General features: G+C 46.7%; 1 protein-coding gene across 1 annotated transcript; it reads left to right on the forward strand.

Annotated features, from left to right (window-relative positions):
• The first annotated feature begins 19,574 nt into the window (after positions 1 to 19,574).
• On the forward strand, positions 19,575 to 22,115 carry LOC109737709 (uncharacterized). Its single transcript, XM_020296838.4, has 6 exons — positions 19,575 to 19,676; positions 20,370 to 20,719; positions 20,838 to 21,108; positions 21,208 to 21,312; positions 21,416 to 21,561; positions 21,684 to 22,115. The coding sequence occupies exons 2-6, from the start codon at positions 20,370 to 20,372 to the stop codon at positions 21,781 to 21,783; spliced, it is 972 nt and encodes a 323-aa protein (XP_020152427.1). The 5' UTR covers positions 19,575 to 19,676; the 3' UTR covers positions 21,784 to 22,115.
• The last annotated feature ends 293 nt before the right edge of the window (positions 22,116 to 22,408 follow it).

Below are 22,408 nucleotides of genomic sequence, written 5' to 3' on the forward strand. Positions count from 1 at the left end.
AACACCCAGAGCCAAAGAGTGTTAGGCATCACTGAAGTCTTTCTGTCCGCGTGACCTGAAGACTTGTTACACTTGAGGACTGTGAATCCTCCAGCCGGTTAGGGGTCGCGTTCTGAGCATCCAAGAGTCATTGTGGATCGCCGGTGAACGAAGTCTATGAAGGTTTGGAAGTCTACCTTGAAGACTTACCAGAGTGATTGGGCGAGGACTGGGTGTCCTTAGCTCAAGGGGAATAAGGTGAAAACGCGGTCTTCTGAGTTGAATCTCAGCCTCCCTAACCAGACGTACAGTTGTCACAGCAACTGGAACTGGTTCAACAAATCATGTGTCCTCAACAAGTGACTGGTTCTATCCTCTCCCTCTCCTTACTTACAGTTTGTCTTCGTGAAGTTATTGCCTGTTTGCTTTACCTATTTGTCTTCACTGTGTGACTACTATCGTTATTTTGCTTCATACCATCTTCCATCCTGATCCTTACTACCTAGCTGCTATTAGTCTTCGTGCTTTCACTTCATTGCAGACTTGACTATGGGTTGCTTAGTGTAGTTTACCTTCCGCTGCATATCAATAGGTTCATTTCTATTGTTTGTCTTCGAAACTCTCGTGTTTTGAAGACTTTCATAAAAATCGCGTATTCACCCCCCCTCTAGTCGATAACTAGCACTTTCAATTGGTGTTAGAGCAAGGTACTCCCTTGTTCTGTGTGATTCGGTTTAACCACCTGGAGTTTTAGCTATGTCGACTGCAGGGATAATCAAAGTCTCCGCTGCTTGCCCCGTCTTCGATTGAACTGAATATCCCTATTGGAAGAATAAGATGCGCATGCATCTTGAAGCCATTGATGTCGACCTCTAGTATGTCGTCAAGAATGGCGTTCCCAAGACTTGTGAAGGTGTCACCCCTGCTGATGTCAAGAAGTTCATTCAACTGGATTCTACTGCCAAGAACATCATTTGTGGTCATCTGACCAAAGGACAGTATGGCCGTGTGAGTGCTCTGGAAACGTCGAAGCTAGTCTGGGACTGGCTCTCCAAAGTCAACGAAGGCGTCTCAACCCAGAGAGATCAAAGGATCAGTGTTCTTCGCAACCTCTTCAACTGCTTCAAGAGAAACGACAATGAGAATGTCCAGCTCACGTTTGATCGCCTCACTGACATCACAAATGAGCTTCGTGCTCTCGGCGCCACTGAGATCACCAAGCATGAAATCGTCAAGACACTACTGAGATCACTTGACAGCTCGTTCGACACCCTTGCCCTCATGATACAAGAACGCCCTGACTTCAAGACACTCGATCCGTCTGATATACTTGAGAGGATCAACACACATGAGTTCCAGCTATCTGAGAAAAGAGATATCTATGGTCCCAACTACGGTCGAACTCGTGCTTTGAAGGAAAAAGCTGTTTCCTCATCTGAAGAAGAATCTGACTGAAGTTCTGATGATCCTGAAGACATTGGAAAGGAACTTGCTATGCTTGTGAAGAAGTTCCAGAAGTTCACTAAGAAGAAGGGCTTCAGAAAGTCTTCACGTCCAGCTTAAGAAATGATGAAGCTTCCACTCATGACTACAAGAAGAAAACATGTCACAAGTGCAAGAAACCTGGACACTACATCTCTGAGTGTCCACAGTGGGACAATGAGAACAACAAGAAGAAGAAGAGCAAGGAATATGATTCTGATGACAAGAAGAAGAAGAAGAAGAAGAAGAAGAAGAAGAAGAAGAAGAAGAAGAAGAAATCCTCAAAGTCTTCTTCCAAGTCCTCATCCAAGTCTTCATCTCATAAGAAGAGCTCATCTAGCAAGGCTCGTGCTTTTGTTGGCAAGGAGATGGATTCAGAGGAGGAGTCTGCTTCTGAGGAGGCGGAGGTGGAGTCTGAGGAGGAGTCCGACCCTGGCGTTGCAAATCTGGCTCTAGCAACAGCCTACGTTGCCAAATCCATCTTCAACACTGAAGACAATGGCTTCGTCACCAACGTTGAAGCTAATGACAAGGACGACTCTGCTCCCACCTACTGCTTCATGGCACGTGGTGCCAAGGTAAAATCACGCGATGCTTACTTTCAAACATCAAGTGAAGATGACTCTGATTGTGAATCCAAACCCAGCTACAAAACACTTGCTAAAATTGCAACTGAACAACAGAAAGCTATGGAACATACTCAAAAACTGTTAGACAAAAGCGAGGACATGTTGGACGCTAAAATGAACCGTTCTCAGTCCTTAATTGAAGACATAAAAAATCTTCATGTTAAGTACCAGGAACTTGAAAGTCATCATGAAACGCTCTCAACCACTCATGAAAAGCTCTCCTATGATTATCTTCAAAGGAAGAAAGAGCTTGATAAATTGAGAGCGGCTCATGAAGATCTTCAAAAAGAGAATGAGTCACTTCGCGCTCAACAGATCAGTTCCGCTCAGGAAGGATTTGAACCACCATGTCTAAAATGCCTTGAGCGTGATAACGCTACTTCTATTGCTGAGTGTTCTACTGCTGCTACTGTTGCAATATCTTCAACTGCTGATGTGGTAATTAACCCCTCTGCTGAGGATACCACTACTATTGCTGATGAAAATGCTAGGTTGAAGACATTGCTTGAAACAGGGATGTACAAAAGTCTCAAAGGGCATCAGACACTGTGTGATGTCCTCAAAAAGCATATTCTGAACCGAAACCCTAGGAAAGAGGTGTTGGGTTCGAGAGGAAAATGAATGTTGATGGCTCCTACTGGAAGCCTGAGCAGTACCCCAAAACCACATGGGTTGCTGCAAAGGGACCTTCAGTGGATCCATCCACCTTATCTGGCTTCACTTGTGCTAACCCTGTTATCATTGATGAATCATTTGATGCAAACTATAAACTGTTTAAGAATCAGAATGGTGAAGTGTTTGCCAGGTATATTGGTACTAACTGCAGGAATGGACCACCTATGAAGAAGATCTGGGTTCCCAAAAGTTGTCTCGAGAATCTTCCTATGAATGTCATCATGACACCACCTGGGAAGAAGACAAATCCCAGACCAAAGGCTTCATATGGTCCAAAGGCTTCATACAGACAAAGGACTCACCTGAGTCACCCTAACGCCAATGTTTTGCAGGGAAACCATACTCAGACTTATGAATATGAGCGTGTTTCTTCAAACCGCTATGTTCATAAAACTAAGAACTATTTTGCGTATTCATATGAGTACTATTCACCTCCTGCAAGGCTATTTGCTAGGGCTTCAAAGCCGAAGTTCTCAGATGCTGCACTTAGACTCATTGCTTCTAAGCCACCCCTGAAGATGTGGGTGGTTAAGAAGAATTAATTTTCTTTTGCAGGGAAAGGTCTCCAGTCGGAAATCAAAGGCGTCTGATGCTATTGCTGGGGACCTAAAACATCTTGTAGGGCGCAAGATCAAATGCCCAAATGGTCTCACTATGTATTTTGTTCCTGGATCATTTGCCAATCATCCTATCAATCCTAATCTTGATCTGAGCTTTGATAATCCTCTTGCCCGTCAAATGTTTATGCTTCACAATACTCTTGGTGAAGCCTATCCCCCTAACTGTACTGTAGGGTATAACACCTCATGCTTCAGAATGGATTATGGACAACGGATGCACTAATCATATGACTGGTGATCGAAGTCTTCTCATGGACTCAACCTTACGTCCATCTGACAAGAATCACATCACATTTGCTGACACTGGTAAAAGCAAGGTATTGGGTCTAGGTAGAGTTGCAATCTCAAAGGATCAGCACATGGATAAAGTGATGCTTGTTGAATCCCTTGGTTTCAACTTAATGTCTGTCTCAATGCTTTGTGACTTGAACATGATTGTGATATTTGGAAAATATCATTGCCTTGTACTAATGAAATCTGACAAGTCTCTAGTCTTTGAAGGGTACCGGAAAGATGATCTGTACATGGTAGATTTCTCAGTAGGGCCACAGCTTGCCATATGCCTTCTTGCAAAAGCTTCAGAGTGTTGGCTCTGGCATCGGAGGCTAGGGCATGCTGGCATGAGGAACTTACACACTCTCGCCAAGAAGAAGCATGTCATAGGCATCGAGGGCGTCAAGTTCAAGAAGGATCACTTGTGCGGTGCCTGCGAAGCTGGAAAGATGACTAGGGCCAAGCATCCCTCGAAGACAATCATGACGACATCTCAACCCTTCGATCTGCTACACATGGACTTATTTGGCCCTACTCACTACTCTACTCTCACAACTACTGCTTGTCTTTATGGCTTCGTCATTGTTGATGATTACTCAAGATATACGTGGGTGCACATAATTCTCTACAAGACTGAAGTGCAAGATGTCTTCAGACGCTTCGCCAACCGTGCCATGAACAACTATGGCGTCAAGATCAAGCATATCAGAAGTGACAACGACACTGAGTTCAAGAACACCGGCCTTGACCTTTACTTGGATACATTGGGAATCACTCATGAGTTCTCCGCTCCGTACACACCTCAACAGAATGGCATCGTGGAGCGCAAGAACAGAACCCTCATTGAGATGGCTCGGACGATGCTCGATGAATACAAGACACCAAGAAAGTTCTGGCCTGAAGCTATTGATACTGCATGCCATGTCATCAACCGCGTTTATCTTCACAAGCTTCTGAAGAAAACATCTTATGAACTCTTCACTAGTAAGAAGCCAAATGTCAGTTACTTCAGAGTCTTTGGTGCTAGGTGCTGGATCAAGGATCCACATCACACTTCAAAATTTGCACCGAAAGCACATGAAGGTTTTATGCTTGGTTACGGAAAGGACTCGCACTCCTACAGAGTCTTCAACCTCTTTCACTATAAAGTGGTTGAAACTGTGGATGTTCGGTTCGATGAGACTAACGGCTCGCAAAGAGAGCACCTGCCAAATGTGCTAGATGAAGTTCCACCCAGTGAATCCATCAAGCTAATGGGAACTGGAGAAATCATACCGTCTGAAGCACAGCCTGAAGAGGAACTTATCATTTCTGCACCTAATCAACCTGAAGACAATGCTCAGCCCGAAGACAATCCACCCAACGATGACAATGATCAACAAGAGCAAAATCTTCGTCCAGTTCATCCTCGTGTTGCAAATGAAGTACAGATTGAGAAGATAATTGATAGCATCAATGCGCCTGGTCCACTCACTCGTTTAAGAGCAACACAACTAGCAAATTTCTGTGGGCACTTTGCTTTTGTCTCAATATCTGAACCCAAGAAAGTTGCTGAAGCCTTCATGGAACCTGAATGGATTCAAGCTATGCAAGAAGAGCTTCAACAGTTCAAGCTGAACAATGTCTGGGAACTTGTCAAGCGTCCTGACCCCCGCAAGCACAACATAATAGGCACAAAATGGATATACCGCAACAAACAAGATGAGCATGGTCAAGTTGTCAGAGACAAAGCTCATCTCGTTGCTCAAGGATACACTCAAGTTGAAGGAATTGACTTCGATGAAACATTTTCTCCTGTGGCTAGGCTTGAAGCTATTCGCATATTGCTAGCCTATGCAAACCATTACAACATCTTGCTGTATCAAATGGATGTGAAAAGTGCATTTCTCAACGGCAAGATTGAAGAAGAAGTGTATGTTGCACAACCTCCTGGCTTTGAAGATCCAAAACATCCTGATATGGTGTACAAGCTAAACAAGGCATTGTATGGCCTCAAACAAGCCCCTCGCGCTTGGTATGACACGCTCAAAGACTTCCTGAGGAGCAAAGGCTTCAAACCTGGTTCCCTGGATCCCACACTCTTCACGAAGACATATGATGGTGAACTATTTTGTGTGCCAAATATATGTGGATGACATTATCTTCGGCTGCACCAACCAGAAATACAGTTATGAGTTTGGACACATGATGCAAGAGCAATATCAAATGTCCATGATGGATTGCCTAACGAAGTTTGGAATGCAAGACTGCAAAGGTTACATGACGCCAATGCCAACCAAGAGTCATCTGAGTCCTGGCGCCAATGGTAAAGAGTTCGATCAAAAGGTATACCGCTCCATGATTGGTTCTTTACTTTATTTATGTGCATCTAGGCCAGATATAATGCTTAGTGTTTTCATGTGTGCTCGATTCCAAGCGGCACCAAAGGAATCGCATCACTTAGCTGTGAAGCGAATTCTTTGATATTTGGCTTACACCCCAACATTAGGATTATGGTATCCAAAGGGCTCAGAGTTTGATCTAGTTGGATTCTCGGATGTTGATTATGCTGGTGACAAGGTGGATCGCAAGTCTACATCAGGCACATGTCACTTTCTGGGACGATCACTTGTTTGTTGGTCTTCAAAGAAGCAGAACTGTGTATCACTCTCCACTGCTGAATCTGAATACATTACTGCTGGATCTTGCTGCGCTCAGCTTATATGGATGAAGCAAACACTCAAGGACTATGGCATCCATCTGAAACAAGTACCACTCTACTGTGACAACGAAAGCGCCATCAAAATTGCCAACAACCCAGTTCAACACTCGAAGACAAAGCACATTGAGATTCGTCATCACTTTCTCAGAGATCATGTCATGAAGGAAGATATTGATATCATACACGTCAACACTGAAGAGCAACTGGCAGATATCTTCACAAAGCCCTTGGATGAGAAAAGGTTTTGCAAGTTACAGTGTGAGCTAAATATCTTGGAATCCTCAAATGTCATGTGATCAGGCACACATCCTAACACTTATGCATGTTGATGACTTAGATGTGCAACACACGAAGTAAAGTATATCTTCAATCAATGAAGACTTACATTCTAAGTGTGAATACATTAACGCGGAATTTGACTTCGGAGCGCCATGATAATTGTGCGCCGTGTCTGGGTCTAATACTTCCTATACGGTGGGTAACGCCACCACTAAATTCTTCTGTTTGAAGTGTTTTCTCATGGCGTAACATTTGCTATGTCTTCGCATTTGGTTTGGCTTCAATTTCAACATGTCTTCTTGATTATCTTCACTATGTTGATTTGGTTGTATTCTGATATATATACATATATTAGTGTTCTGTCCTCTACAGCATTCACTTATAGCTATGTCTTCTCGTTTGAATCTTTTGAACTAAGTGAATGTGATCGGACCCTAACCTCTCTATGCTTCCTACCTCAAACTCTATCTATCCAAATCATATGCATTCTGTTGAAACTGTCGAATGTCTTCTCTGCGTCCTTGTCAGCAGAAGATACAGAGACAAACATTAAATCTGTTTTAAATGTTCAATTCTTATTGCCTGAAACCCGGAGAAGCCGGAACGACCATCCGACAGTCCAGGCGGGCGTGGGAACGTGGGACAACTCCCAATGTGTTGCATGTTCGCCACGTGTCCCTCAGATGTGAACCGCCAGGGGCACCTGCGTAATTGCACTGTGATGTCCCTTTCCCTATAAATACCCGTCCAATCGCGGTCAAAATCCTTCTTCCACCTCTCCTCCTCGACAAACCCTAGCGCCACCGCTAGCTCTCGACGACGCCGGCGACGAAGCGCTTAGCTGCCGCAACCTCTCCGACACCGTCTTCACGCCGGCCGCGGACATCGTCTTCTCCACCGCCGCCGTAGGTGTCCTCCGTCGCCAAGTTAGGGCACGGAAGATCAAACTGCTCGGCCTCATCTTCTACTCCGTCTAGCAGTTCATCGTGTGGTAAATTAAAACCCTCTTTTTACCGTCTTCTTGATCCTATAGATTCATCCTTTCTACCAAAAGTGGTTTCTGCCTCCACAAATTTGGATCTATCCTGTCTGCATCTCATATAATTCCTAGTATATTCACTTATGCTTCACACATAGTTAGATTCCTCACTTGTACTTATTCTTGGATTCGTACAAATCTGGAACCAACTCTCAACATATAAGTGAATGTCTTCGCGTTATGAGCTCAATGTCTTCTAAACTGATTTATCTTCAAAATCTTCTGAGAATGCATATGACCTCTTCCCCTTCCCTCGCATCTCTAATGCTATCACAGGTACACGTCCGTGGGAAAATCCCTTGGTTCTCATACTCTGCATTCATTTGCAGAATTCTTACAGCATCACATCAACTCTCCCGAAGCCAGTTCCTGTCTGACCAGCAGACGGAAGCCTTTGCCAGTGTTGAAGCCATTCAGTCTGAACTTCATGGCAACAGAGAAGTCTGCAAGGAAGGGTGGCAGACAGCGCCGTGGGAACACCTCAAGAGATTTGCCTCCTGACCTCTATGAGCTGTACAAGACAGATCCAGAGGAGGACTACAATCAAAGAAAAACCCTAATCCAATGGATTCGAAGATATTGGGCAGAACAATGGTACAAGTACAAGTTCGTGACCCAGGAATATGCTGAGAAGAATGCCATCAAGCGACCCTGGGGAGACATTTTGTACAAAAATCTTCCACCCAGGTCCAGAGCTGAAGCCATTGAACAAGGCTTCTACCCTTGCATGGTCCGTGGACCACAGCCTGCAGATGCCGACCCATCTTCATTGCTATGGTGTCGTGACGACAATCTGTTCAAGCGCAACTTCCAGTTTGCCAAGAACTCGACCAAAGAAAACAAGAAGTCGCGGGGATTAGACTTCAATCTAGGCCCCTCTGCTCCTCGTGCCGATGGCTCACGCGAAGCTGAACCCAATATTGTTGGGCCCTTCTACAACCTAGAAGGTCTCATCACTCATATTATGGTTCAAGGGACAGCCATGGATGAACCTGCAGACGACGTTGATTCTGACGAAGCGCCTGCACCACCGAAGCCAAAGAAGCTGAAGAAACCTAAAGCTTCGAAACCTTCCCCTACACCAAAAGCTTCACGAGTGAAGCCTCTGGCCACTGCTCCTCCTGCACCAAGTGTGCAGTCTGAAGATCTCTCACGCATCTCCTAGTCTGAGAAGAAGAAAAAGAAGCCTATGCACACCACTGGTCTAGCTCTGACCCCTGCTGCTGTTCTGAGGAACGAGAATGACGCCATTGATCTGTCAAGTGACGACGATCTTACTGATGACGCTCTTGAGCAGCTGATAAAGAGCAAGCAAGAGGCGGAAATCTTCAATGATTTGCCTCTCTTTGACATGGAAGTATTGAACAACTTCATTGATGAGTGGTTTGACACCCCCAATCTCAGCTTTGACGATCTGCAACTTCCCATTGGCCTGAGCGTCTCCTTCCATGGCGCCATTGCTCCTGAGCTGGCTCTTGCTCAGAAAATTGTTGAGCTGAAGCACAAGATCGATTATGAAAAGGCTCAGTTCACGAAGCACATGGCCAAGCTCAGCGTGGCAGACGTCCAGAACTTCAAGGTCATGCTGCATGAGCTCAAGGAAGCGTTTCACAAGAAACGTGATGAAGCCAAAGGTTGTCGTGAGCGCATGAAGATTCTCGCTGCCAAGTGTGTTCAAGCTTACAATGAAGCTGAGAAGCGCAAGGCACTTGGGCGTCCTGGCATTGACCCTAAGATGGCTGCCAAGCAGAAGAAGAAGCCATCTGTGGACCAAGCTGAACCATCCAGGCAGGAAGAACCTCGCATTGTCTTCCCAGCCAGTATGACAGGCATGAAGCCTAAGGTCCCCACAGTGGCTTCAGAGCTTCAGAAGACAAGGGCAGCTGAAGCCAAGGCCAGAAAGCGCAAGACCAAGAACACCACTGATGATGCTCCACCCACCAAGAAGCACAAGACCAAGAAGAGAGATCGGGCTGCTCCCACAGAGACCCTTGTCGTCGAGCCAATTTCTGTTGCTCGTCCTGAATCTGCACAACAAGAACGTCGAATGATAGTTCATGAGCCTGCTTCCACAAAGGCTCCTGAAGCTGAAGACATTCCAGCTGTTGACCCCACCGCAGCTGAAGACATTGGTCATCATGACAATGTTGAAGATGATGAAGTCCTTCCTCAGATCGAGCACAATGTGGTATCATCGCCTGTTCTTACGAACAGCGAACTCATCAGCATTGGTCGTCCATTGACGCCAATTGCTTAGGATGACTCATGGGCTGATCACCCACAAGACTCCCCACGTCAAGAAGAAACACCAGTTACTCCCCCAACACAGGTCACCACTCCGGTGATTGAAGATGAAGACTTTGTGGCCCAACCAACTCCATCTCCACAAGCGTCGCCAGTGTTCCGCAGGCTTCGCAAAGGACCAAGGCCACAGGTCACTCTGTCAAGTGTTCCAGAAGGAGAAGAGCGCCAATCCGTTTCACGCCAAGTCTTTCCTGAAGCCTCTCCAACTGTGAACAACCCCGAGACTGAAGCCAACATGGCTGAAGATATCCGGCTGCATCAGCCGATGACCAAGAAGAACCAAGAGAAGAAGAAGCACGTGTTGCTACACCCCCAACCAACCAAGTTGTTCTCGAGGAGAACATGTCTGACCCTCCAGCTACTCAAGTGGAGGTTAACAACATTGAGGCGGCCACTAACACCAACACCAACACTGAAGCCAATGACGTTGTCATGGCTGAAGCTAATGTGGCGCCTGAAGTCAATGTGGTGCCCGAAGTGATAGCACCTGAAGTCAATGCTGCATCTAATGTCAATCAGTAGCCTGAAGCCACTGCCACTGCTCTGGTACCGCCTCCCAGGCCATATACTATTGAGCAAGCATACAACTATGGTCAGCTGGTCACTGTCAGATGGCCTATTCTGGTTCCTCCTCCTGCTGCTGGTCCGCAATTTGACTATCATGTCGAGCACAGGCCACAGGTCCAGAAGCCAAAGCCAAGACTGCCCAGGTTTCCAGGTACTGCCACTTCACCAGGGTCCTTCAATGCAAATGGCTTCATTGCGCACAACACTTTCTTTGATAGCGCCAAGAACCCCTATTCCAAGCGAAGGATTTCATCAGATCGGTTCTGGAGCTATCAGCAGCGCAGTTACTATTCATGTGTTCTTTATGATCAAGGGCGCATCTTCCCTCATATGCGTCTTGACTGTGAAGCCATTGCTGGACTGCCATGCCTTGAAGAAGCCCTTGACTGCTTCTGTGATGCTGGACTGCTGAACTTTGTGACTGATAAGGAGCATTGGAATGAAGAACTTCTGCTTCAATTTTATGCTACCCTCCACATTCGCGGATACAACAGGGATCCGAAGACTTGGGTCCTTGAGTGGATGACAGGCAATGTCCATCATGAAGCCAAAGCTCTTGACATCATTGGGCTAACCGGCCTACCCACTACAGGAGAATTATATGAACCTGGTTGTCAGCTTCACCGCAATGCTTTGGAGAGTATCTTCCATAAGCCAGAGCCCAACATGAGCCAAATGCTGAGCATGATGAAGCCTCTGCCACATGACGCTGATTACCCAAAGGAGTTCTTTGTCGAAGACCTAGAGTATCTGCCCCACACTATTTATCACATCATCAGGCGAACTCTATGGCCTGTCAAAGGACATTCGTCAGCAGCAAAACTTGAAGGAGCAATGAAGACTTTGGTCTTTTATATCTTCAACGGCATCAGCTTCAATGCTCAAGACTTCTTTATCAGGCAGTTGGCTGCATCAGGCTCTGATCTCTTTGGACTGAAGTTCTACGCTCCGTGGGTCATGCGCCTCATCAAGCTACACTCAGCTGTCAACTATCAGCCCTCTGCTCGCAACCATCTGATCTTTCTGCCAGAGGTTGATATGTCAGTTGAAGCCATATACCCAGAGCCTGCCAAGGAGCCTGTTTGTCTTCACAATGCTGATCACCAAAGCTTCACGCAACCCATTGAAGGAGTCCAGGCAGTCACTCGTGTTTACCCTTTGGCTAGCAATACTCGCTTACCTCACCGTGCTCAAACTGAAGCCACTAAAAGCACTATTGCTCAAAGGCCTCGGAAGCGATCTCGTGTTCTCAATGACCAAGAACTTCTCGTTGCCCTGCATCAGAAACAGGATAAGCATCACTTCTGGCTGAAGCGGCAGATGCAAAGCCTCTTGGTGGACGTCAATCGCATTCGCAATCTTGCCACCAAGAATGCCTTTGTTACACATGAAACCTGTCGGAGGTCCTGGAAGAGTTTGACATTGCTGAGTGCTGAAGCAGATCTTCAAGACGATGGCTTCACTGAAAGATTCAAGTTTGACTCCACTCCTCCAAGGAATGTTGTCTTGCGTCGAACTCCGTCTCTTGAGGACTCTGATTATTCCTCCTCCGCTGCAACGGTGAATGCCAGAGTGATCGATGATCAAGATGATGCTACTTCACCACCTCCAACTTCAGCGCGTATCGACACTGCACCAAGTTCTTCTGCACCGCCAAACCCCGACGCCGACCTTGCATCTTCTCCTACTCCTTCTGGGAACGAGTAGAGGCTCTATGTATTCAAACCTTTTTGGTCCTTACTGACAAAAGGGGGAGAAGCATATGAGTTGATAGTCTTCAAGCGGGTCCATATGGGCGGTTGCTTTATATTTTGCCTAGTGTTTACAACTCTCGCTTTTGATACATTTGGCTTTTCCGGCCACCGGTGGCTGCGCCAAGAGATGGAATGGTTGGGGAGCATCTCCCGCAGCCCCGGCAAGGGCGCATCGCCGCATGCAGGTACGGGTTCGTCGTCCCGCCGCCGCCGACGGTTTGTGGGCATGGATTCGTCCGGCCGTCCACCGGGCTCAGCGCTCGCGCAACGGCTCTGTGGCTCGCCGATGCCGCTCATACAGTGCGACGACTGCACGTGGACAGTGCTGCGGCTAACTTTGGGCACGCTGAATGTAAGTGCATCTAGTGCCACCCCTAGTTGGTTTTGGAGTATTGACGACAAACCTGGTTGAGGGACTAATGTGTTTGTGAGAATTGCAGGATAACACAGGTAGTAGTCCCTCATTGATACGGTTTACCTACCGGAGATGACCCCTAAAAATGTATGAAGACATTGAAGGCAATGGTGGTATGTGAAGATATTCACATTGAAGACTATGACAAGAGAAGACATTGCGTGAAGACTATGGAGCGCGAAGACTTAGTTGTTTCGTTGTTTCCTTTTCTTCTTTGTTGAGTCATAGGAACCACCGTACTGTTAAGTGGGGTCCCAGTGAACAAAGTCAGAGTGACTGAAGTGATGCTCAACCAAAATCCTATGTCTTCGAGCGAAGAAAATGAGAGCAAATCTTATCCTGAGTCAGCTTTACTTGTAGCCCAAGTAAAGTTGCCGCGTGTGTTTGAAATCTGACCGTTGGAACACGTGTCAGTTCCTTAGTGACCCAGGGTCATTTCGGACAAATCAGGTCGGGTTGCCTAGTGGCTATAAATAGCCCACCCCCTACACCATAAATTGGTGGCTGCTCAGAGTTAGTGCACGGCTTTTGTCGTTTGAGAGAAACCCACCTCCGAAGCTTTTGAGAGAGAGAAATCCTTGCGAGGACAAAGCCCAAACACCCAGAGCCAAAGAGTGTTAGGCATCATTGAAGTCTTTCTGTCCGCGTGACCTGAAGAGTTGTTACACTTGAGGACTGTGAATCCTCCAGCCGGTTAGGGGTCGCGTTCTGAGCATCCAAGAGTCATTGTGGATCGCCGGTGAACGAAGTCTGTGAAGGTTTGGAAGTCTACCTTGAAGACTTACCAGAGTGATTGGGCGAGGACTGGGTGTCCTTAGCTCAAGGGGAATAAGGTGAAGACGCGGTCTTCTGAGTTGAATCTCATCCTCCCTAACCAGACGTACAGTTGTCACAGCAACTGGAACTGGTCCAACAAATCCTGTGTCCTCAACAAGTGACTGGTTCTATCCTCTTCCTCTCCTTACTTACAGTTTGTCTTCGTGAAGTCATTGCCTGTTTGCTTGACCTATTTGTCTTCACTGTGTGACTACTATCGTTGTTTGGCTTCATACCATCTTCCATCCTGATCCTTACTACCTAGCTGCTATTAGTCTTCGTGCTTTCACTTCATTGCATACTTGACTATGGGTTGCTTAGTGTAGTTTACCTTCCGCTGCATATCAATAGGTTCATTTCTATTGTTTGTCTTCGAAACTCTCATGTTTTGAAGACTTTCATAAAAATCGCCTATTCACCCCCCTTTAGTCGATAACTAGCACTTTCACCGAAGCACCCCGGATGGGTGTTCTTCAAATGCGAAAACGACGGGGTAAGTGCACTTGCGGTAGCACATTTTGATAGCTCATCCTTTGGTTCAATTGCGGTAGCTCATTTCGAACATGCTCATTCCTCACGTGTGTAGGAAGATGGATGCTCATTTTGGTTTTGGAAAGGCGAATACATTGATTTATTGATAGAAAGAAACTTAATAGACGTCCGTGCACTCCTTAGTAGAATCGAAGGCAATGATGCAGCTGCATTTGCAACTAGAGGGGAAGCAACGTCTACTTCTTTTGAACCAAAGATGAAGAATGAAGAATGCAAGATCAAGAATCCGCAGATCAACAATGAGTGCATGGAGAAGATATTGCTTCAACTAGTGGGGAGCAGTTATGGAAGTTGGAAATCTTCTAAAATGCATACTTGTGGTTCTTGTTTTCTTTGGTCTTGCTATTCTAGCAAAGATTTGGTGATGTCTTATGTATCCAATGTTGTTGAAAAAGCAAAGAAATGCATCATGTTGGATCAAATTAAGGTGCAAATTAAGGTTTTCCGGGCCGGGAGGAGCTGCGCTAGATCAGACCCCGCAAAGCCGACCCGTAAAAGAGCATATTCCGCGAATATCCTTTTTTAGGGTCCTTTATGCGGGGTCTACAACTGCGGCCGTGCACTCCGGCCCGCAAAGGCGTTTTTCCGCGAACTGCAAACACGTTTTGCGGGCCGGCCGGATGCGGGGTCTGCTAGAGTTGCTCTAAGTAAGTTGACCTGTTTTTCCTACCTCCCATGTTTATTGGCCCTTTTTTTTTTTACCTTTCGAGGTTACTAATCTTTTTTTTTTGTGTGTGTGTATACTGAAATGGTACATAGTTTTTGGGTGGTTCAGATAAGGCAAAAAGCAACGCCGGTTGTTGAAATGTTGGCCCCCGTTTCATCTTGGGTGGTTTGTTCAGAGATGCGGTAAAAGATCACCCAACTCTATTTTAGTTTGCATCTGTGCCTGAGGGATTTATTTGATAAGTTCATTCTCCTAAGTTTGGTTGATGACGATGCACATTTAGCCAGCCTGACGTATCACAACTGAATGACAATGGATTCTGTACTCCATCAACTACGAATTATAGTTGGGCGTGGCTGGATCGGATTGTGTCCTAACTTCTGATGAATACCATCAATTCTGTTTTTTTAACGTTATCATCAGCAAATGAATGCTAAACCACTGCTGTTGTTTCAGTCTTGATGATTATGTTATCTTCTGTGGCTGCTACCTGCTGATGAGCTTCAGGTTATGGTGTTATATATATCCAAACAATTTGTTTCTCATTACTTGCAGCTATGTACTCTAGTTTTATATGCTAGCTTTACTCTAGTTTTCAAACCAAAACATCAACGAAACAAACCAACAAAAGGCTTAAGCACGGGTGCGGCGTGGCGCCGCGCCTCCGCTTGCTAGTATACTACTTAATCTCGTTAAGATAAAGCTGATGTTAATCATTGTACATGTTTATCCAACGGACAAGCAAGGGGCGAAAAACGATGCCAGCTCTGAACCCACGAGTACGACAGTGGTCCTGCTAGCTGACGCTCGACTTCTCACCACACACCACTCGCTAATTGCCAGTTTTGCTTGGAGAAACATGCTCGTGGTTTCCGGCTCAAGTGGGCAAGGGAAAGGATCTTGTCAAAGGCCACGTGGCAAAGCGCCAGCCTAGATTTAGATAGCCTCTCTCTCAGTCTCTCCGGTCGCGCTCTCCAGCCACAAGAATCGTCTCAAGGCTCGAACACATCTTTTGCTTGGCGCACAGCTCACCCGCCGTCCCGGGCCCCACTTGTATGTCGACAAATTCTCCTAGAGGTTGTAATCGGCTAATTGCTAGTAGTATAATTCTAGGGACCGGAACAGCATCTGCGGTTTCTTGTAAATTGGTCCTAAATTGATTATATGTGTTAGAGGTTGTAATCGGCTAATTGCTATAATTCTAGGGACCGGAACAACATCTGCGGTTTGTTATAACTTGGTCCTAAATTGATTATATGTGTTAGTGCTTTGTTGATTATTTGTGCCGTCTTGTACATTGTTTGTTTAGCTGCGAGTCTAATTCGTTTATGCGGTTCCAAGATTAGACTATTTGATAATTAAGCAAAAATCTGACCAAAAGACGTTATTTTTCTTGTGAATTCTGACCAGAAGATGTTATCTGGTAGAATAAAGAAAACCGACATCACTTACACATAAACGATATCATCTTTCTTTCGTGGGAGAACGATACCATCCCTTGAGTATAACGGAGGACTTGCCCAATATTGCGTCTCGCTCAGAGGCTCCATATGGATCGATCCCGGTTTTTGAAATGTCGAGAAGTCTGATTTTCAGGTTTGAAAATTGTCTGAAAAAATACACACGTACCTATGGATGTATACTACCGAAAAAGAGTTCCCTCCGCTTTGTATTACAAAGCAACCAACCGAGACAACCAACGATAGATGCTGGGGCGGAAGTAGCATAGTCACGCCCAAAAGAAATGAAAGAGAAAATACAAGAGAAACAAATGCCGACAACGGATGATCGACAAAAATGAAGAAGCCTCGCGACCGCTGCGTCCATCGGAGATCGCCCACCAAGCTCCGAGACTCCGAAGCGCCGGAAACAATCAACACCCCCAAGAAGGGACGCAACGATGACGACGCTGCTGCCAAGGGTTTCCCCCAGTACGCGACAAGGAGAGAGGAAGGGTAGCCCCGACGCCCTCCAGGAAGGTCTGGCGGCACCCTCAGGTGCCACCGCGTCGGTGTCGGCCAAGCCAACAGGGATTTCTTCCTATCCCAACCTCCACCTCAGGCACTACGGAACTCGCCACCAAACCGACCACCACCCTGCGCCAACCCGATCATGAAGCTTCCCACGCTGTCTCACCACGGCACCGCGAAGCATGGCCTGCACAATGAAGAAGAGGAGCCGAGACTAGGGCAGCAGCACCATTGGCACGCGAGAGGAACCCACCTCCACCGTCAACGACAGTAGCTGACTGGACGCAATAGCAGGAACGTACCAGGCCCGTGGCTCCACAAGCCCCGCCGGGCTCTCAGAAGTTCGTAAAGTTCCCGCCTTCGTGCTGCAGTCGGCACGCCGTCGGCATCGCCGCCCTTGTCCAAGCCGCTTCCATGCTTCCTCGCACAGTGGGCGTCGAGGCCGCACCGAAGCCGGCCCGCTAGGAGCCAGATGGGGCCCTACGGGCCCAGATCTGGGTTGGGGTTGCGACACCGGCCACCCAGCACCACCGGACCGCTCCGCCACCAAGTGGAAGCACCACCACTGCGCGCGTCGCCGGCCGCCGCCACTAGGACGCCAGACTGCCACCGGCCGAACATCACCCCGCCGCCCCCCGCCCCGGGCAGGAGGAGCACACCCGGGTACGGGAAGACCCGCCGCCGTCGACACCACCCGACCATATCCGGGGGCGACCGTCGGTGGCGGCGGGGAGAAAGGAAGGAGGGGGTGGACGAGGGGGGAGGGGGCGCACACCGCCCTGCCACCTCCCGGGGAGACGGCGTAGGGGCGGGACGGGGAGGAGGGGAGAGGGGGGCGGTGTGGGCCGGGGCGCACGCGCCGGGCGGCGGGAGGGGGCTAGGACGCCGCCAGCAGCGGGGGAACCCTAGCAAGAGGGGTTGGGTCAGGAGCGGGAGGGGTCCCTGTGTGTGTTTACACGTCCTATGGATGTATACTACTCCCTCTAAAGAAATATTAGAGCGTTCAGATCAAACGCTTCTATGGCGAAATTCATTTTCATGCGAGCTACATAAATAATAGAATCATGTGTTCTAGCACATATACTATTCACTATAAAAATATATTTTTTGTTTTTTTGAAGCTCTAACCACACAGCAAAAAAAACACAACATCTCATTTCATTTTATTCCTCCAACAAGACAAGATGAAATTACAAAGACGGAAACCATGCGGCAGGTGTGAAATCATTCAAATTTTTTTTACAAAGGCAGAAAACCCAAAATAGAAAAAAGATTTACAAATACAAGGGAACCCTCCCTGCCCCTAAGGAGGTAAGAAAGACGCCCATCTTCTAAGTTCCTCTTTGTATCTAGCCTTGATCCCGTATGCCAATAGTGAAATATCATGAATAAAGCCAACTCTCCATCTATCAAAAGTAGGTCTTTCATTTCTAAAGACTTTGTCATTTCTAGTGACCCAAATATCCCACCATGCTGTAAACACCACTTCAACAAAGAAGGGTTTGGCAAAGTCCTTCCTGGCCTTGACAACAATATCAGCCATATCATTTACAGCAGGCCAATAGATTTTAAGATAATTCCAAATTCTAATACTAAAAATTACACTGGAAAAAGATGATTCCTATCCTCCCTGGATTGGGTATGGCAGAGAATACAGAAATATGTACAACATAATGAAAGACATGATTTTGTTTTTTTACAGCTCACAACAAAAAGTGTTTCATAATGAAATTTTACACACACGTAGAATACATCTCTAAGTAATTGTGTATTTACTTTCAGAATTTTTTAATCTTGAAAAATCAACTTTTGAATTTTTGAAATTTCTAGCCTCCATGGAGCCCAAGCAAAAATCAACTCCCTCACCCTTCTTTTCTTATTCGGAAACATCGTACCGATTATGGCACCGCATTTTTACGCACGGTAATAAGCATATTCACTTTGTATTAGATCTTGTCTTAGTCACCATGAAGTGTACTTTCTATTGTTTTGAAATCGTCACTTAATGTCTTTGCCTCAACTACTTCAAATTATGCTTTGACGCAGATCATGTTTCTCTCTCCACCTCCCGCGGACACCTCCTAGTCATTTCTCACCCAAACAAGCTAACAACTTGTAGATAATTTCCTATACAGTTATGTTATCCCATGAACGGTCATCCACCCCCGTCTGCTCTAAGTGGCAGTTAATGTGTGGCGAGCCCCTGAAGCGATCAGCGTGCCGAGAGTTTTGGATGGGGCCGCTCAGTCGGACGTCTACATGGCGCATGTTCGGAAGCCCGCAAACCTCCAATCGTTTTGCTTCTGGTTTGCATGATTTTGAACGTCCGGACTTCGGACAAGATGTTGGATGACAAAAAGTGTCCGAACCGGGCAGTTGAAAACATTTAGTGGTTTTTTTTTATGCACGCCATTGGAGGCAAGTGTTGGCGCTGTTTTCTATACCATATAAAGTGACCCAAACGACAAAATAATTTTTGGGATACCACAGCTAGTTTACACCACCCACCAGATGCTTGGCATGTTCGAGGGCTGAGCGGAAATAGTAGTTAGGCAGGGGTGTTTCCGCCTCCCGGGTACGGAGGCAAATGACGTGGGAGGATAGAGCGCATTATATTTGAGCAAAGGATCCTTAGGCCGACGTGGCGCAGCGGCAGCCTTGATTTAGATAAGCACCCTCTCCAGCCACAAGTTTCCGCCTCCACTCAACCTTTTGCTTGGCCCAGCGGCTCACACCTCACCAGCCCGGGCCCACCGCAGCACTGACCCGCGGGCCCAACCGCTCGTCTGGCCCGCCTGTCATTGTGTCGCTTTGGTCGTTAAGTAGAGCAATCCCCTCCTCATCTTCTCTTCTCCCCGTCCACCACAATTTTTAAGCAGCAGCCGCCTAGACGCTTCCTTCAGCGCATCCACAAGAACAGCTCCTCCCCCCCCGCCCAGGAGAAGACAGAAAAGGTTTGTGCTTTGCTGATTTACTCATCTGTTCTTCCTCTGTTGATTTGTTCTCCGCTCAATTGCTCCACTCCGTGCTCTCCCCGTAAGATCTCGTCCGTAAGGCTTGTTTTTTTTAACCTCTGCCGGTAGCTAGCTAGCTTTGTCCCTCATGTGGAAATATAGTTGCCGGGAACGGGGAAGGAGGCAGCGATCCTCGAACCGGGTTCGTCGATCCGGATCGAGGGTCGGTGTCGACATGGGGAACGCCACGAGTCGGACGCTAGAATGGAACGACATTCAGCGAACCAAAGCGACGACTGTGGATCTCGATTCCAACTCACCGTCGCCAACAACAGGTAACGGAAGGGAAGGATTGATTGATTCATGGAGATGCTAAGATTTACCCGTCCAAGAGTCCACGACTTCCACCTTCCCCCGGCCTGAATTGAAAGTTCTGCCTTTCGCTTAGCTTTAAAAGAAACAAAAATCATTTTTGATGCTTAGATTTGATTACTTGTCCCTTTTTTTTCTCTCGAATACGCACGAGTGACTTGTCCGTTTTTGCTCGGCTATTTGCAAACTGGTTAACCCTGAATTGAAAGAGATCCTGAATCGATGAATTATAACTCCAGCAGTCACCTATGACTACAAAATTTGCTTGTCTGACATACATGTAGTTTGGTTGATGTTCTAATAGTGTCATACCTCTTCCAGATGAGTAGCATGTCGTGTTATACCCTGGCAGAAGGTGGAAGCATCTTCCCATCTGGCGACGAACTCGTTGGGAATCAAAAGACAGAGCAAGGAAATTACTGGACACAATGGAATTCAAGGCTATCTGATGATTTGAACACAACAAGCCTATACTCAGACGAGCATGAGAATGGCATCGAGCAATGTTTCGACGACGCCGATGAACATGAGAGGAGCAGCCAACAGGAGAGGTCGTCAGCATGTGCCAGAGTTGCATCTTCAGATTGCAGCACAGGGCCTTCAGAAGAACAATCTGAGGGGCCAGCGCCGTTGGAACTACAACACTGCAAGGAAACAAACGACATCTTCTTGTATGTACACAACACTAGTGCAGTGCTTTACTAAAGGCTCATATAGAAAGTAATGTGCGAGTGATCGCCGTAGATCTTATACATGGTTGTAAGCCCATTTGTCCAAAAACTTTTTCAGGAGTCAATTTTCGGATGATGAAATGAGGATGATGGATGCGCCGTTTCAGGCACTTGATATGTTCCCTGGCTCCATGCACAGGCTGTTGTCCTATGAGAACATGCTGAGTGGAGTATTGACTGATTCTCAAAATCAAGAAGCAAATCCGGGTCATAATGAAATGGACACCATGGATACTTGCGGCTTTCCTTTGTTCAGCCATGACTTGCAAAATGATCCTAGCAGTGCTGATGGCAGCTTACAAACACTACTGAGTGCCTCCCAGGACAAGGTATAATCCTGCTCCAGTACAGAAGATTGTTTGGTCAAGCATCTATAGTTACTGAATAAAATGCTTATCTGGCTTAAACTAAAATTTGTTAAATTGCAGGCTGAGGTGAGCACCATGAAGAGGAGTAGATCAGTGGCCGATATAGAGAGCTCCTCCAACGGGGAAGTAGCAGTGCTTGAGGAACTTGAAGATGTCATGTTTCAGGTATGTTCACCGGAAGAGGGGTTACCATTTTGGCATGTCCAGTTTGTTCATGTAACCTTTGCATCTTTACATGTCTGTAACTATGAAACATCTGCTTTTGAAGCTGACAAAGAAGACACGTGTATGCCTCCGTGACGCTTTCTACAGGCTGGCTGAAAGCTCGGAAGTGCAGTGCACTGCTGTAAATGGAGGGACACTGACGTGCTCAAACGAGCAAAGTTTTCAGCAATCAGAGGGCACCGAATCTAGGTACATAGTCCGGAGCAATTGTAGAATGTTCACCATATGCTATGCCTCCTGATAGTATGGTCCCGTTTTTCTGTAGTGTGGATGTGTTGCTAATCCTAATGGTTTTCACTGGACAATTTCAGCACCTCGACATCAGACCGTGCAGAACGGGAGACGAACGCGATAGACAGAACCGTGGCAATCCTCGCGTTCAAGCCGGCTTCCTCAGCTGCATGGGAATGAATGCTGCACCAATGATCCAATGTCATCCATGCCTGGCTGGATCATCAAAGGTGAAGGAGGAGGCTTAGCGTTTGGAAGTACTTCCATCCGCTGCCTCGCCATTTTGCTTCATGCAGAGATGTAAATGTACTACATAGGTTGCTAGGACATTTTGTTTTGAGCTTGCAAGTAGAGAGAGCCAGCATGGTACAGGCTGATCATGTATAATGACTTGATCTCTTTATCATTTTTTGCCGGCAAAAGAATGATGATATATGTACTGTTAGTTATACTTGGTATCACTATGCACAACATTTTGGATTCCAAATGTTGATGCTCGTTTCGGTTTGAAACAGCATAATGATCCTGATAAGCCAGCAACTGCTGCATTTTGGGACGATGTGTGCAAGCCTAAGATTTTTGGAGGTTTTGGAATCACCAACCTTGTTGCCGTGTACTCCACTATTCAGTTGATAAATCTCTGAATTAGCCCTGATCGTGAAGATGCTGATCATTTTCTTGTGGGATGCTCGGTGATCCTTTGCTTGTGAACACACCCGCTGGTTACTGGCCATTATTCCTGGCAGAATCTAGATTGGTCCCGCAGATCAATACTAGTCTTTTCTGTGCACTTTGTTCTCACTTG

This window comes from Aegilops tauschii, chromosome 1 (assembly GCF_002575655.3).
Source record: "Aegilops tauschii subsp. strangulata cultivar AL8/78 chromosome 1, Aet v6.0, whole genome shotgun sequence".
Taxonomy (NCBI): domain Eukaryota; kingdom Viridiplantae; phylum Streptophyta; class Magnoliopsida; order Poales; family Poaceae; genus Aegilops; species Aegilops tauschii.